The sequence below is a fragment of the Oryx dammah genome, unplaced genomic scaffold (assembly GCF_014754425.2).
Source record: "Oryx dammah isolate SB20612 unplaced genomic scaffold, SCBI_Odam_1.1 HiC_scaffold_2, whole genome shotgun sequence".
Lineage (NCBI taxonomy): Eukaryota > Metazoa > Chordata > Mammalia > Artiodactyla > Bovidae > Oryx > Oryx dammah.
This window is the reverse complement of record NW_024070186.1, coordinates 12,184,145-12,200,893: the sequence shown is the minus strand read 5'-3', so window position 1 is coordinate 12,200,893 and position 16,749 is coordinate 12,184,145. Positions and strand designations below refer to the sequence as shown.

General features: G+C 57.2%; 1 protein-coding gene across 5 annotated transcripts; it reads right to left on the bottom strand.

Annotated features, from left to right (window-relative positions):
• Positions 1-1,428: 1,428 nt before the first annotated feature.
• Positions 1,429-14,702, bottom strand: POFUT2 (protein O-fucosyltransferase 2). 5 transcript variants are annotated; one of them, XM_040264931.1, is made up of 9 exons: positions 14,545-14,702; positions 12,653-12,903; positions 10,473-10,617; positions 9,777-9,887; positions 4,821-4,887; positions 3,561-3,686; positions 3,096-3,276; positions 2,680-2,803; positions 1,429-2,462 (listed from the first exon to the last, which is right to left on the bottom strand). In XM_040264931.1, exons 1-9 carry the CDS (start codon positions 14,673-14,675, stop codon positions 2,309-2,311), a joined length of 1,290 nt encoding a protein of 429 aa, XP_040120865.1. In that variant the 5' UTR covers positions 14,676-14,702; the 3' UTR covers positions 1,429-2,308. The 5 variants fall into 5 exon arrangements, with proteins under 5 accessions (XP_040120865.1, XP_040120863.1, XP_040120867.1 ...); XM_040264929.1 differs by having other exon boundaries at positions 12,653-13,278; positions 14,545-14,625; XM_040264933.1 differs by lacking the exon at positions 3,096-3,276 and having other exon boundaries at positions 1,429-2,461; positions 2,678-2,803; positions 14,545-14,693.
• Positions 14,703-16,749: the final 2,047 nt, after the last annotated feature.

The window sequence follows — 16,749 nt, the reverse complement described above, 5'->3', positions numbered from 1 at the left end:
GAGTTAATTGGCTGTATCATTGCCTCCCTGAACAAGGGCTGACTTAATCACAGAGATAACCAGCCGGCAGGAGGGACATGAACATTTATCTCAGGCCAGTCTCTCCACTTGGTTGAGGTTGAACTGTGCCCGCCTTTGAGGACGGGGCGGGGCGGGGGTGGGGCAGCTGGACACGGAGACGCAGCCCTGAAAGTTCAAACGTCTGCGTTCCAGAAGGTCAACGCTGAGGGATCAGTGCATCAGCAGTCATCAGCTGGAGCAGATCTGGGGGTCTGGAGGAGAGATGGGAGGGGCTTGGTGAGGCCCCTCACCAGGTGAGTTACAGCCTCTGAGTGCAAAAACAAAGATCACGGCATCTGGTCCCATCACTTCATGGCAAACAAATGGGGAAACAATGCAGAGTGACAGATTTTATTTTCCTGAGCTCCAAAATCACTGTGGACGGCGACTGCAGCCGTGAAATTAAGAGGCTCACTCCTTGGGAGAAAAGCTATGCTATACCTAGACCGTGTGTTAAAAATCAGAGATGTTACTTTGCAGACAAAGGTCTCTATAATCAAAGCTATGGTTTTCCTAGTAGTCATGTACAGATGTGATTTGGACCATAAAGAAGGCTGAGTGCCAAAGAATTGATGCAACTACGGTGTTGGAGAAGGCTTTTGAGAGCCCCTTGGACAGCAAGGTGATTAAACCAGTAAGTACTGAAGGAAATCAACCCTGAATATTCACTGGAAGGACTGATGCTGAAGTTGAAGCTCCAATACTTTGGCCACTTGTTATGAAGAGTTGACTCACTGGAGAAGACCCTGGTGCTGGGAAATATTGAGGGCAGAAGAGGGTTACAGAAGATGAGATGGTTGGATGGCATCAACTCAATGGACATGAGTTTGAGCAAACTTCAGGAGATAGTGAAACAGGGAAGCCTGTGGTGCTGCAGTCTGTGGGGTTGCAGAGTCGGACACAACTGAGGGGCTGAACAATAACCCCCAGGAGAGAGGGCGCGAGTTCCAGAGGGCATGGGTCATCTGCCACCTGCTCCTCCCACCCTCTGACCAGACACCTCTGGGATGTGTGTCCCGGGGGACCCAGCCTGGCCTGGCCCATGAAGCGGGGTCCTTCTGTCCCCGCACAGCAGCCCAAGCCATCTCCACTGTGGGAGGCTTTGCTGATGGCCTCAGGGCTCCCACCACTTGGCACCTAGACGACAGCAGTTCTCAACACGTCTGGAACCACAGACTCTACCTACACATCTAGGGGCCATGAGTAAAGGACAGAAGGGCTGGTGGTGTGGGCAGTGCCTCCATCATGCTCACACCCACACACCCCCCGATGCAGCTTGCCTTCCTGAAAGAGGAAGGTGACGGCCAAGTCCAAATACTTGGTCCAGCTCTTGGCCAGAAGAGTACTCGGGCAGAAGAAGCACCACTTTTAGAAAATGTATTTTATTAACATTTGATGTACAAACGGAGAAAGAATAAATATCTTGTCATTTCACCCTGCACAGCCAAGTGACACCTAGGACCCTGAAGGAGACACAGGAAGGTCAGGGCTGTATCCCACCCCCAAACTCTGCATGGCTCCCCACACCCACATCAGCGGTCACCCCAGGTGTTGGCGGACCTGGGCGCCTGGTCTGAGGACTGACCCTGCTCCTCTCGGCTGCTCCCTTTGCCCTCAAGGCAGGGGGACGGGGGCAGAGGCTTCAAGGACGAGCATCCAGTTGCCTAGCATGTTGCTGTGGCCGTTAGACCACTCCGCCTGGGTGGACCCTGCAGACAACCCCGGAAGGGCTTCCCCCCACCCTTCACCCCAATATGAGCACAGAGAGCACCTGGCCCTCCTGAGGAACATTCTGGAGCTCTCAGGCCGAGGTGAAGGGTGGGGATCACAGCCTTCACAAGCCTCAGCCCAGCCCCAGTGAGGTGGCATCCGTCTGCCATCCAGCTGGCATGGGGTTCTGTGGGGAGAACGGCCGGGCCAAGGGCACTGCTCTGGGGCACAGGCAGGGTCAGCACCGTGTCCACTGGCCCAGGGCTGGAGCAGCCCAGATACCAGGCCTGCCAACGCTGCTGGAAACCCCGCAGACCAAGGTCAGTAGGGACAAGCCGGAACCTCCGTGGCATCACCGGGGGCCTCGCTGGCTGTAGACGCGTGCTTCCGGATGGATCCCAAGTGAAAGCAACCCAAGTCCTGGGGACGCAGAGATGCCGGCTCAGAGAGAAACAACCGGGCCAAGGCAGCGCTGCTCTGCGGGGTCCCCAGCCTAAGGTACAGAGGCGGACACGTGTCCTCAGGCTGCCGCGTGGGCTCAGTACGCAATCCTCCAGTGAGTGGGCTGCTCACAGGCCTTCTCCTCGTCCCCACAGAACCGGTTGTATGTTGTCTTGGGGTCCAAGCCTAGGATCTCCCTCTCCTCGTGAATTCGAAAGGAGAACGTGGAGACTGATGTGCCAATAAAAAACCTGCCGAGAATAGGTTGTCACCAGGGCTGCAGCACAATGCCCCATCCACCACCCACCCAGACGCCTGCCGGGCCCTCACCCCTTGGCCGGGGTTCCCTGCAGCCAGTCACCAGCAAGCGGCCTGGGTTCCGGACTCAGGGGTGGGCAAGCAGACCGGCCCCTGTCTGCACTTAAGGACCCAGCCAGCAGCACGGGCCGTAGGTGAGGGGGCGCTCACCGGGCATGGGCACAGATCCACTGGTCCACGATGGCCACACCCCCGTCCTTGTAGAGCTCCAGCTCCTCCCACGTGGGTTCGAACCGCACCATCTCAGGCAGCAGCCTCCGCAACTCCTCCAGCTCTGTGGGTGCGAGGGGGCGGTGAGGGGGCACCACGGGGGGCTCGCACAGGCATGCACATACCCACAGCTCTGCAGGGTACAGGGGACTCACACAGGCATGCACGCGTGCCCACGACTCAACAGACTGCAGGGGACCAGCACACAGATACACATGCCCACAGCTCATACAGGCCAAGAGGGACTCGCACACGTGCACACGTGCCCACAAGCAGGACCAAAGGGTGAGGGACGAGGACAGAAACACAACCCCACTGTTAACCCAGGGATGAACAGATGGACAGGAGCCGAATACCCTTCCTGACGGCATCTGTGGCCACGAACACCTTGTCCAGCTGGTGGGCCTTCATGAGGCTGCGGATCTTCCGCACGGCCCCGTCCAGGCTGGGCACGTCCTCCCTGTGCCCCCAGATGAAGTCTTTCCTCCTCAGGTGGACGCCCAGGTATGGGCCCCCCAGCGAGGAGCCCAGCTTGACCTGGTGAAGGGGGACCAAACTGGCTGAGCTGGTGACAGGCAGGCACGATTCAGGGCCTGATGGGGTCTGTCCCTGGACTGATTACCAGCGTCCTCAGGTTTACGCTAGGACGGGGCTCCCTGCTGAAGAGCAGCAGCTCGGGTAACTCGGGTGCAGGGCCAGGAGCCCTGTGATGGGCAAGCATGCCCCCTTCAGACCATTCCTAACTTTTAAGGGCTTAGTTGTGAGGCATCTCAAGAGAGAAATGCACCCTGGCCCCCAGGATTACGGGGCAAGAGGGGTACCTTCATCCGGGTCCAGTCCTCCTCAAAGGGGATTCCATCAGCCACGTCCGTGGAGTTGAGGTACCTGCTCCTGAACTCGTCCCCCACCGCTCGCAGGTGCCTGGCGAACACCATGCTGCGCCGGGTCTGCAGGAAGACAGGCCGTGAGCCCGTCACCAACCCTCCTCGCCCGCCATTCCCTCTCGTCCCCAGAACCCCCTCATCCATCTGGAGTCCAACCCAAGGGCAACAAGCGAGCTTGGGCCTCAAGCAGTGGATTCAAGGTGGAGCCCACCATTCAGACAGTCAGGAGCATCCAGGGGGCGTGACTACATCAGCCTGGGAAGCTCCGACGGGCTGTTCAGGCCGATGTTGCAGCTCTTTCTACTCCCAAGTGTCCCCGTGGTCTGGGGCCCTTGAATGTGACTGGCAGGGTCGGGAAAGTGCTGAGGGGTCACCACCCTGCAGGGCTGGTGGGGGCCCAGTGCTGCTGAGAGGCACAGAACCCATGTCCACGTGATGACAACGGCCCTTCTGTGATTCTGAAACCGCCTGTTCAGGAGGTGCCCAAGCCCAAGGAGCAGGGCTCTCACCTGGGGCCTCTGCCCAGCCCAACCCCCACTTCTATTTCGAGTCAGTTCTGGTACCCGTGGGAGGGTGGGAGCTGCCCCTGCAGCCCGCCCACCCATCCTGGTGCTCCTGGCAGAGCCCCGGACAGGCCAGGCGTGCCGATGTCACCTGGGTCTCCACCTCGTAGCCGGGGGCTCTTCTCAGGGAACGTCTGATGCTTTTGCACTGGGCCTCCATGGGCAGGACTGCACCTCTTTTCCAAACCAGACACCTGATGACTAGGCGTCCCCACCCCAGAAGGACGGAAGGCCTTGGCCCACCTCCACCACCATCCGTCCACCAGAGCCAGCACTTGCCCGTCAAAGCAGAGCCCAGTCCCACTGTCAAGGACTCGAGCAGACAGCGCCCACCTCCCATGGCTGAGCACATGGGGCCAGAGCGCTCACCCAGGCTCCAAGCGCCAGCAGCAGGGACAGCCGGCGCAGGCAGAGGGCCTAGGATGCCCCAGCCCTCTCCCAGGAGCACCTCCGTGGGCAGGCGGGGAGCACTTGCCGGTGGGCCCACCCTCAGATGCTCTGGGCCTCATTGTGTTAGTCAGCAGGCGGACACAGGAGCTGCCCTGTGTGTGTGCGCGTGCGTGTTGGGGCAGGGTGAGGGGGATGTATTTCCCAAACTACACACGTTCACACAGATGCTCAAGGCAACACTCACGTCCCAATACTCCTTCCCACCGTAGTGGTCGTGGAGGAGGTTCTCAGCTCGGTCCAACATCACAGACCTATTTTTAAAAAACAGAAAAAGAAGGTCTTTATGCCCATGTGCTCCACTGAGTACCGTCATATGGGAGGGCCCTGGGCCAGGGAACAGTCCAGGACAAAACCTGAGCAGGTCCAAACCCTGTGGGGCCAGCTGGGTGCATGAGGGCAAGTCTCTGACGACCCTCTCCAAGGCGGCCGTCTGCAGAGGGCTTCTGCTTCCTCAGTGGCGCTAAACGTTCACAGACCCTCTCCTGCCCTAGCCACTGAACTTGCTCAGCAGCCAGCTCCCTTGTGACTATCAATGCAAAAAATCACACAGATATACAAAATGAATAAAACCAGCCAAGAGAACCCAGCAACATACTAGAAGAAAAACACAAAGGACAAATGGAGTTCGTACCCGGACTGTAAAGCTGGTTCAATGTTAGAACAGCTGTGGCTTAACCTGCACTCCTGGGTAAAGGGCAAAGCCAAACCACCACAGCTAGCCCAAAGGAGCGAGCGAGCGTTTACCCCTGCTTCTAAGGATCATCTTAACAAAAGAGAAGCCTTGTCACGTGTGTCCTTCTCCGGCCAAAAGGCAGGCCCCTTCTTCAGGGAGCATCAACTCGATCCTTCAAAGTGCGGGGCAGAAGAGGCTGCCCACCTGAGCTCATCAAGCAACTTAAAGAGTCAGAACACGCAGAGAGGACCCTCCAGAGCAGGCCCCATCCACTCCAGGCTGGCCCCCAGGGCACAACAACCCTGGAGAGGACGGCTCCCAGATGCCTGGGTGGGGGACACAGGTGGGGTGATCAGAGGCTCCATTTTTAAGCCAAAAAAGATCCTCAGGGGCTCAGAGTTAATTGTGGAAATTGAAACTATAAAAAGTAGAATAAGAAAGAATTTTTAAGAATACTGAAATGGTAAAGATTATTAAAACATCTTCTGGTTTATTGACCACGCTAAAGCCTTAAAATTCTTCAAGAGATGGGAATAGCAGACCACTTTACCTGCCTCCTGAGAAATGTGTATACAGTTCAAGAAGCAACAGTTAGAACTGGACATGGAACAACAGACTGGTTCCAAATCGGGAAAGGAGTAGGTCAAGGCTGTATATTGTCACCCTGCTTATTTAACTTATATGCAGAGTACATCATGAGAAACGCTGGACTGGAGGAAGCATAGGCTGGAATCAAGATTGCCGGGAGAAATATCAATAACCTCAGATATCCAGATTACACTGCCCTTATGGCAGAAAGCCAAGAAGAACTAAAGAGCCTCTTGATGAAAGTGAAAGAGAGTGAAAAAGTTGGCTTGAGACTCAACATTCAGAAAACTAAGATCATGGCATCCAGTCCCATTACTTCATGGAAAATAGACGGGGAAACAACAGAAACAGAGACTTCTTTTGGGCTCCAAAATCACTGCAGATGGTGACTGCAGCCATGAAATTAAAAGATGCTTGCTCCTTGGAAGAAAAGCTATAACGAACCTAGACAGCATATTAAAAAGCAGAGACATCACTTTGCTGACAAAGGTCCATCTAATCAAAGCTATGGTTTTTCCAGTAGTCATGTATGGATGTAAGAGTTGGACTATGAAGAAGGCTGAGCGCCAAAGAATTGATGCTTTTGAACTGTGGTGTTGGAGAAGACTCTTCAAAGTCCCATGGACTGCAGAGATCCAAGCAGTCTATCCTAAAGGAAATCAGTCCTGAATATGCATTGGAAGGACTGATGCTGATGCTGAAACTCCAATACTTTGGCCACCTGAAGCGAAGAGCTTACTCACTGGAAAAGCCCTGATGCTGGGAAAAATTGAAGGCGGAAGGAAAAGCGGACAACAGAGGATGAGACGGTTGGATGGCATCACTGACTCGATGGACATGAGTTTGAGTAAGCTCTAGGAACTGGTGACGGATAGGGAAGCCTGGCGTGCTGCAGTCCATGGGACAGCAAAGAGTTGGACACAACTGAGCGAATGAACTGAACTAAGAGATTATTTAAAACACATACACACACATAGAAACCTTTAAAGAATAAACAGGATAATAACTTTGAATATATAAGTTTAAAACTTCTCTAGAGAGACAAATTGGCAAAATATTTAAATAGATGCTTCACAGAAAATCATTTCAAAAGAGCTTTTCAACATGGTTTTACTCTGAAATCAAACAAACACAATGAACACAGCAGAGGTCCATCCTCACTCATCAGCTCCAGAGCCCAAAGTGCCCTGCCCAGGGCTGTGTGGGGACCACGGCTCGGCGGCCACCACTCGGAAAGCAAGACCCAGCTTCTGTTTCAGGCAAAAGCCCGTGTCCTCACTCCCCCATGACTGTGCAAACACGGTTCCTGTTTGTGATGGCAAAACCTGGGACCAGTCAAAGGCCACCAACTTAGGCAGGTTCCGTGAACCCTCTTCCTCTGTTCAAGGACAGCTGCAGAGGAACGTGGCAACCTCTGCAGTGACCTCATGGGTCTCACCTCACAGAGACTCCCAAGGGGTACCACCAAGTGGGAAAGAGACAAACAGGACACTCTGCAGAGAACACGCCTGTGGTTTGAGTACACGCGTACTTAACAGGGAGACGGACATGAGCACTGGGTGGGGGAAGAAGACTTCTGGAAAGATGGGAGGGGATGGACCCAGTGGTGGCCTGGGGTCCCTGTGAGAACAGAGACTGTTTCTGAAGATTCCGTTTTACGACAAAACACAGCAGAGCCTGCAGACGTGGGTATCCCACCCTGCCAATGGCCAAGTGGGGTTGTGAAGCAGCTCTCTAGGGGCCTAGAGAGCATGCTGCAGCCCTGCCCTGCCCTGGCCCCAGGACCCCCACGGCAGGCAGCTGTGCCTCTCTAACTTCCTGCCCTGGGATGGCTGGACTTCTCTTCTGCTTTTCTCACTTGCTGTTTGCTCCTCGTGATCACCTTTGCTGGAGGCAGCAGTGCTTTTTTGATTTTCACGGCTCAGTCGTGCTTCAATTCTGAATTTGCACAACCTAGCTTTTCCAATGATCGACTACTGAGGGGTATAAGAGCTCCCTAGTCTGGGGCTCACAGGAATATTCTGGAACACGCATGGGATGCTCCTGCAGGCACTTAGGGTCACAAGCCTGCCCACCTCTGCCTGACGTCCCCTGAACCCCCAGGGGTCTCCCACCTCCTTCTGCACCTGGGGCCCTTTCTCCCAAGGGCACTGCAGGGCAGTGTGCTGCGTCTCTCCTCGGGTCTAAGGGCAGTATATCCCCCTGACCACAAACAGGGTGTTACCTGATACCCCCGACAATGTACATAATTGTGTCTTTTGCTAAATCTGCTCCAAGGCTGCCTGCCCTGCACTCACTGGCCTTCAGGAGCTCTGTCTGCATCTGGGTCCCACAGGACAGGCTACAAGTACCCCTCTCTGTGGTTTGTTTCCAAGCCTTATTAAACTTCAGTGTAACTGAATGTATTCATCCTCTTTTTGGTTGGTGCTTTTCACATCTTGAGTTATCTGTGTGGTAGGGGTGGGCCCCTTGTCTGGCCTCACGTCTCAGCAACCTAAGCCTAACCCTGCTCCCTCCCACCAGTGTCTCTTAAACAGAAGAGAGGGGTCCCTGGGCACCAGACTCCTGGGCTCAGATCCCTTTACCTGCAAATGGGACCAAAAAAAACCCCAAAAACCCTGCCCCGCAGCCCAAAACTCAGCCAGATCTGCTTTATTTAGAAATGCAAAGTTTTAGGACTTGTATCGCAGGGTCCCAAACCTCTGGCAACCTTGTGTCTTCCCCTCTTCGTGGAGATTGGACCCACCGAGCAGAGCATGTGGGCCCACCTGCGTTTTGTTTACAAAGGCCCATGAAGGATCGGCCTGGCGTCCTGGCACATGGGGCAGTGCTGGGACAGGCAGACTTTCCAGGCCCCAGAGAGCAGGGAAGGGGCTCAGCACCTGCTGCCGGCTCAGGACACTGACGGTGGCTAATGGGAAGGCCGGCTTTTCCGGGTCCCCACGTCTCCTACAACTCACACCTGGAGGGAACTCCCAGGACATGCTGGAACCAAGCATGCACCTCCAGAGGAGCTTCCCTCACACACCAGACCCTGGGAGTCGCCCGAGACCCCGTGCCCCTTCCTGCTGACCCTCTGGTGCTGCCCAGGGTGTGTGTGTGGAGGGGGAGGCGGGTAATGTGTGTGTGGGTGGGGAGGTGTATGCGTGCCCGATTTTCTGCTTCAAAGAGAGCCCAGGCGCGCAGACAGACTTCCTACACGAGGGGCCAGGAGCAGCCGCCACGGTGCTGTGCCCAGGCTTGAGCTGTTTTTCTGACCTCTCAGAGCCCAGCTTCGCGAAGGCCTGATTCAGGAGTGACCCCCCGCCCCCTCAAGGGGAAGAGCTCCTCCTCCACCGTGAGCCTCCAAGACTAGCTGCAGGCCGCCCCAGCCTCTGGTTCCTCAGCGGTCACTCGTCCCGCTCCTGTCCTGGCCCTGACCCTGCTTCAGCCTCACAACTCCACGGCCCTCATCCCCGTCCTCTCCTCCAGCCCCCTGCCCCCGCCTGCACCCCTCGACTCCAACTCTCCCCGCCAGCTCAGACGGGACCCCGGGGCAGGATCTGGGTGTGAATCCGACTGCATCACCCACCAGTGGTGAGACCAGAGACAACCCCCCACCACACACACCAAGGTGAGGCTCAGAGCACAGCTGCTCCAACCAGCAACCAGAGGACAGCAGGCGTGGCCGCCCCACCCGGGAGTGCTCCCAGGGGTGATCCTGGGGGTTGCTTCCTGGATCCTGACCGCCAGGTCCCCTGGGGTGGGGGAGGCTAACCCTCCAGGGAGTGCCCCTCCCCCCCGCCACGAGCCGTGCCAGCAGCATGGCACACAGGCACACACAAGCACACGCACACGCACACACATGTACCAGCCATCACCCGGCAACCACGCACTCACCGTGCAGACGTGTTTCTCAATAGCATAGGCGCGATGATGGAGGCCGATCCCTGGACAGACAGACAGGAAACGTTTAAACCCCTCGTCTCTTCGTAACCCCAAAACCATCCTCTGGAAAATAAGACCCATGGCACCCCGTCAGTGTGGTGTGTTCGTCCATGGGCAGGGAGTCAAGTCCAGATGCACAGCCTGACCTGGAGAAACTCGGCTGGCTCCTATGTGAAAACTTGGTTGTGATCGCAGGTAGTGATAGTGTGGAAATTTTTAAAGAAACCACAAATTTCACCTCATCTGATGAGGCCACTGATGCTCTTTTCAGGAACCTGGATGGTTCAATGACGGGAAAACAGGGCGGCCCCACAGGAACCAGGCAGAAATAATGCTTTATGTGTCAGGGCCCGTTTTGGGGTAACTATCCTCAAACCAACTCTGCTCTCAAGAGCTCCTACTCACTCCAGGTCTTAGAACCACGCTACTCTGGCCCTCTGCTGGGGAAGGGGGCTATGGAGGCTGCAGAGGGAGGAGCAGAGGGACAGCTCTTTTGACAGCAATGCAGCCTGGGGTTATGACATCTCCACGACCAGGTTCAAATGCATTAGAAGTGGAAACGGATACTTCTAAACAGCCTGAGTCCCCAGATGCGGCAACGAGAGCCACCCTGGATGTGGGCCGTGCCTGTGGACCTCCCAGCGGTACCTGTAATACTCGTGCTTGTCCTGAGAGTACAGCGGTGGCTCGATGCAGGGCCGGCTGTCAATCTTCTCCTCCCAGGCCCCCTCCTTCCAGCCTTCCGTGTAGCCTTGCAGGATGTAGACCTGGTCGATGAAGGGCCCGCCAGACTCTGAAGGAGATGGGACAGACGAGAATGGGGACCAGAGCCCAGGTTATGGGGACTCAGAGAATCACCCCGTACGGAACAACACTGTCTTCCCAAACGGGACTGGAGAGAGCTTGTAACAAGAGAAGGATGGAACAAGGACCTCGGCACATGGGGGTCCGACAAGGCAGGAGGGCTGCCAGGGTGGGGACATCCAGCCCGGAAGCTCCTCTGGGCCCCACGCTGCCCTGACCTCTGACAGCACCTGGGCAGGCCCTGGGCCCTCTTCTCTCTCTGGCCATACCCCCCTTCCCTGGGGACAGGGCTGGTCCTCTGCCCTCTCTTCTCTTGGGCTCTTCCTCCTCTGGCTCCCTCCCCGTGGTGCCTGGAGCCCAGGGCACACGCCTTCCCCAGACCCCTGACCAGCTGTCTCCTCCAGGGCTCTCTCTTGACCCCTGTGAGGCCATTCAAACTGCAGCTCCCCCAAAAAGATGCCTTCCCAGGCCACGACCACCACCCAGACCCCACACCCTGTCCAGCGTTCTCGTCCTGTGGCTCTGGTGCCTGCTCCAGAGCTGCGTGTCCCCACCACTGACTTAAGCTTGGCCCCCACTCTCCAACGGGGGTGCCCAGGAGAGCAGGAGTCAGTGTCCCTCTCACCCACCGCTCCCTTCGCACCTAGAGCCTCCTGGCCACCACCCGGTACTCAGTGAAGAGGTGTTCACAGGCGGAACAACAGCGCCTGGGAATAAGAGCACCACAGTGAGTGAAACCCAGGGCCATCCACATTCATTCGGCTTGGGCGCTAACACCCAAAGCTCAGGGGCTCCTACTACAAGGCAGAGGTGCTGACGTCGGAACTGAGACGCTGATACACCCACGGCATAGGCCTGAGGGTCTTCTGGGGTGGCCCACGCCTGTCCCCTCTGCAGCACCCACGGCACAGGCCTGAGGGTCTTCTGGGGTGGCCCACGCCTGTCCCCTCTGCAGGCAGAAACCTGAGCGGGCTGTCACCCATGGGCTCAGTGCTCACCCTGCTGCCCAGCGCAAGGGATGAGGCTGGCAGAGCAGCAGGAACCATATCTGTCTGCCATCGCAGCTCAGCTTGTGGTCGAGGCCGCACCCCACCAGCAATCAGGGGCCAGTTCCCTGGGGGCCAAGCCCCGTGCAGAGCAAGACCGAGCCTGCCCCCCTGGGAGGAGCTGGGTCAGACTGGACACCCCATCCCCTCCCGGGTAGGGAGGCCGACTTCCAGCCTTGGGTCCGCCTTCCCAGCAGCAGCCACTTCAAGGCTCCAGGCCTGCGGCACCCACGGTGCTAACCTTGAAGGGGAAAACGTCTTCAGGCGACAGGGCCTACAGCGCGGTGAGAAAAGAACCTGGTGAGGACATGCGCGCCTGTCCTTGGCGGGACCAGCAACTCCAGGGCCCCAGGCCCTCACAAGGCAGAAGTCCCACAACCACCGCTCAGGAGGCGTGACCTGCTCTTCCAGGCGGCTCCAGGGACGTGGGGCAGAGGTGACCCTATTTAAGCCCATGTCTCCTAAACAACGGAGCAGTGTGCTCCAACACCTTTATTCTAAGAAATCATCAGCTCTTCTCTCTTGAAAACATTAAAACAGGAACCCTGAGCAGGACCGAACAAAGCAGGACATGGCGTTACATGTCTCTGCCAGCACACGGCCAGCACCACTCATGCACCGAGCTTTCCTTCAAGTGAGAGTGGCCTGGCCTGCTCAGAAAGGGAGGCCTGCGGTCCAGCTGGGACGAGGCTGGCCTCCGGGCAGGGGCCTCCCCATCACAGCTCCACTTCACCAAGGCGGCCTGGGTTTTCAGAGGCGAGGGGACACATAGCTCAGATGCTTCAGATCTATTTCCCTAAAACACTATGAAAACACCAAGATAACTGGTAGTGGGGAAAACAGAAGCAGGAAGCAGGGCCCCTACACAAAGGCCTGAGGGGAGACGGCCCCACTGGCCAAGGTCTCTGGTCTGGCCAGACGTTCACACCAGAACCAATGACCGCCTGGCCCCAGTTAAAGGACCACCACCCACCTCACCTGCGATGAACTGCTCGTACTCAATGACGGGGATGTTTCTGTTGAGACTCGGAAGGTCAAAGAAGTCGGACCAGGGAATCCGGACCTGGTGAATGTCAGGGCTCTGCCAGTGGTAGAGGCGGCCCCAGGGGGGCAGCACCAGCACCCACTCCTCCGTCTTCAGCAGAGTCTTCAGGAGGGAGGCAATGCGGATGTAGACATCTCTGCGGAGGTTGAAGCCCTCGGGGGGATTGACATCATACAGAAGGTACCTGGCAGGGTGGGCAGGACAACAGCGCCTCAGGGCCAGGGCTGTGCAAACGCAAGAGCCCACATTCGCAGCCTGGCCCCGACACCAGGCACCATCAGTAGTTTCTGGGCTGTAAAGTGGAGGCAGCAGCCCACCCATTTCTATGAGACCAGTTATTTAAAGAGCCCTCGGGTAGGTACAGAAAGCATCTCAGCATCTGTTAAACCATCAGCAATAACTCACAGCTAAAACCAGAAGGATCTCAATGGCTAGAATCTCAGCCCTCGTCCCATAGCGGTTCTCAATCTTCTCAGTCTACGGACCCCTGCACGTTTTCAACAATTATTGAGGACTCCAAAAGGCTGCTATTTATGTGGGTTAAATCTATCAATAATTCCTATATTAGGGGAAAAAGCAAGAACTTATTTATGAATTTCCAGTATATTCAAGACAAAAATCATGAGTGAGAAGAGTGTCAGCGTTTTTAATTTCTGCAAGTCTCTCTTCAGTCAGGTAACACCTGTATTCTCCTGTCTGCTTCTCCATTCCCTGTGTTATGATACCACAGGCCAGGTGGTCTCTGGAAACCCCCACAGTAAACTCATCAGTTCAGTTCAGTCGCTCAGTCGTGTCCAACTCTTTGTGACCTCATGAATCACAGCACACCAGGCCTCCCTGTCTATCACCAACCCCTGGAGTTTACCCAAACTCATGTCCATTGAGTCAGTGATGCCATCCAGCCATCTCATCCTCTGTCATCCCCTTTTCCTCCTGCCCCCAATCCCTCCTAGCATCAGAGTCTTTTCCAACGAGTCAACTCTTCGCATGAGGTGGCCAAAGTACTGGAGTTTCAGCTTTAGCATCATTCCTTCCAGTGAACACCCAGGACTGATCTCCTTTAGGATGGACTGGTTGGATCTCCTTGCAGTCCAAGGGACTCTCAAGAGTCTTCTCCAACACCACAGTTCAAAAGCATCAATTCTTGAATGTGTGCAAAAGGCAGACAGCATCCCAGTGTTTCTAGGAAAATGACCTGGCACCTTGGGGGTCCCTGAGCACCCACCGAGAACTGCTGCCTTGTCCACGAGACTCCCCTACACAAGGCGCAGGGAGGGGACTCCTGCCTCTGCTGTGGTCTCACCCTCCCTTCTCTGCACCTCCGTTTGCGAAAGAGACCACGCTGGAATGCCTGGCCTGGGCCTCCAATTCCCCCAAACTGCCAGTCTACCGTCTGTACACCCTGCACCGAGCAGTCTGTTTTGGGTGAAGCCCTTCCTCAGTAACAGCTGTAGGGCACTGACGCTTCTCACTCCTGAGACTTATCTACGCAACAACCAGCATCCGTATAGGGCGGAAATTCTCCTGCAGATAAACAAGGCTGGGCTTTCTTAAGAGCCACTCCATTCGAACATCTGATTCTGGGGCTCCTCGAACGCCAGGTAACACTCCGTCTCAAGTAACTGGGTCCCCCGCCGTGCCCCCTAACGTGGACCCAAGCCTGTCCTTCCAATGGGCTCCGGGAGGCCGCGGTCGCTAGGCTACCCTGGCTCGCGCCCCCAGGCCAGGGCGCCAAGGGTGTAGGACAGACCGAGGCCCCGCCGCTCCGCACCCCCTCTCCGAGCCCCGCCTCCCGGCCCTACCGATGGCGCGGACGCGCGTTTACCGTCTGCGGGACGCCGCCCCCGACAGGATGTCAGCTGCCGACTGGCCAGGCCAGAACTCTTCGCCGGAGGCCGAGGCCGACGGCCAGGATGCCGCCCAGAGGAGCAGAAAGACGACGGCAAGCGCCGCCATGGCCCCGGGCGGCCACGCACTTCCTGTAGCCGCGCCCCACCCCGGAAGCGCAGCGCGCCCTCCCGGCGAGCGTCTCCCGTAGCCACGGCAACGCCACGGGGCCCACCTAGCGCATGCGTCGTGCGTGATCCCGAGTCCTGAGCCGCGGGGGCTGGAGCGGGGCCAGGAGGCAGGACTAATAGGCGGGAGGGCGGGGCCGCGCTGAGGTCCTCCCGGCAGTTCCTGCGGGGCGGAGACTGGGGCGAGGTCGGAGGCGGGGCCGTGAAGGGGGCGGGGGCTCGCAGGCCGACTTGGCTCTGCTGCCTCCAGGGCCCCCGGGCGCGAAACCCGTCCCCGTGCCTTCTGCGTGAGGGCTAGCCATAGGCAAGCCCCAGGCCTGTACGGCTGTCCAGGTGGGGTACCTGACCCACAAATCCGCCAGGCTCTCTGCGGGCCTTGAATTCGCGTTGCTGGGCAGTTTCCCAGATGACAGGTTTTCTCCCAAGATGGGAGGTGCGGCAGGAGGCGGGTGGGGCCGGGGGTGCCAGATGCTGGGCTGGGTGCGATCTCACTGGAGAACGACAGTTCGAGGGAGCAGAGCGGCCAGGGGGCCTCGGACATTTGGAATATGGTGTGGGATGGTGTGTATGGTGCTCTGGTGTCTCCTCAGGAACCTTCATTCCAGACCAAGAGGTCCTGCTGTTCTGCCCTCTGCTGAGCCCGCTTCCTTCACCAGCACCAAGGCCCCTGCCTCAGGAGTACCCACTGTCCTCTTCCCGCACTGGGCACTGTCTGTATTAGAGGTACTGTGCTCCCACTGCAGCCACCCTGCCTGCCAGGACTTCTCTGTGCTGGGGGCACTGGTGGGATCTCTGCAGACCGGAGCCGGCTTCCACACCTGCTCCCTTGCTGCAGACCTGGCCCCAAGGCCCTTAAGGCCCCCTGGCCTGGGAAAGACCACCACACCGCGGGGTCTCTGGGATGTCCACAAGTTTCCAGTGTGAAACCCCCTAGCCCCTGGACCCAGGGACCCAACTCTCCAGGGACCCAACTCTCCAGGGACCCAAACGAACGCTTCATTCCCACCTTGGACAAAGCACCTTCTGGCTGAAGACACTCACTTCCAGACTTGCAGGTTCTCTGTGTTAGTTGGCCTGCATGCAACCCCCCTGGAAAGGGAGGGCCTTTCCCTCATCCCTGGGTGCACAGAGCCCTGCAGGGTGGGGTTTCCTGCTTGGCCGTCCCGGCCAGGAGCCCTCAGCACTGCAGCCATGTTGAGTCACACGTGGCCAAGAACAGCTGGCCCCTCTCTTCCACTGCTGCCCAGGAGTGCACTGCCCACACTGCTGGCCATTTAGGTCACCTTGGGAGAGCAGCAGGTATTTTTATGGGAAATATTATTTGCTCTTTTGAAAAGATTTGAATGTAAATGGACAAAGGGTATGCTTTTTCTGTTGCTCTGGACTCAAACGAAGCCAAAGCAGGTTTTAGAAAGATCCACAAAACACCCCGCAACCAAGATCAAGCCTCCCCAGCAAGGGCCACAAGACCAAGGCAGGCCTCACCCTCCCGCTGCGGCTTGGCAGCCAGCTTGCCAGGTGGGGCAGAGCCACAGCAGCCCGATGGCACCTGCAGGAAAGAACCCTGATCTCCACTGCAGGGCTGGGCCCTGCTCCAGACCCCAGGGCCATCCTGGTGACTGCCCCACGTTCATTCCCTGGGGTCTAGGTGTAGCCCCTCTCAGCCCCTCCCCCACTGTTCCTTCTGGGAACACCGCCAGATGAAAGAGGTCTTGGGACAGGAGAGCCCTGCTGGGTGCCAGAAGCTTGAGGCTCTTGGTGCTGGGCACCCACCACTGCCCCGTTCTTTAACGGAGGGAAAGTTTCCTCCTCCCAGTCAGTCCTCCCCTCCCCTCCCTTCCCCTCCCCTCTCCTCCTTCTGTCCTTCTCTCTCCCCTCACCTGCATCTCCTGGTTGATCCCTGGATGGTGGTCTTTACCAGGAATGACCCAGGAGAGGTTTTAATGAGCCTTTAAGAGAGGGAAAAAAAATCTTTACACAAACAGCTGAAGGGAGCTTTCTTCTTTCCCTGCATG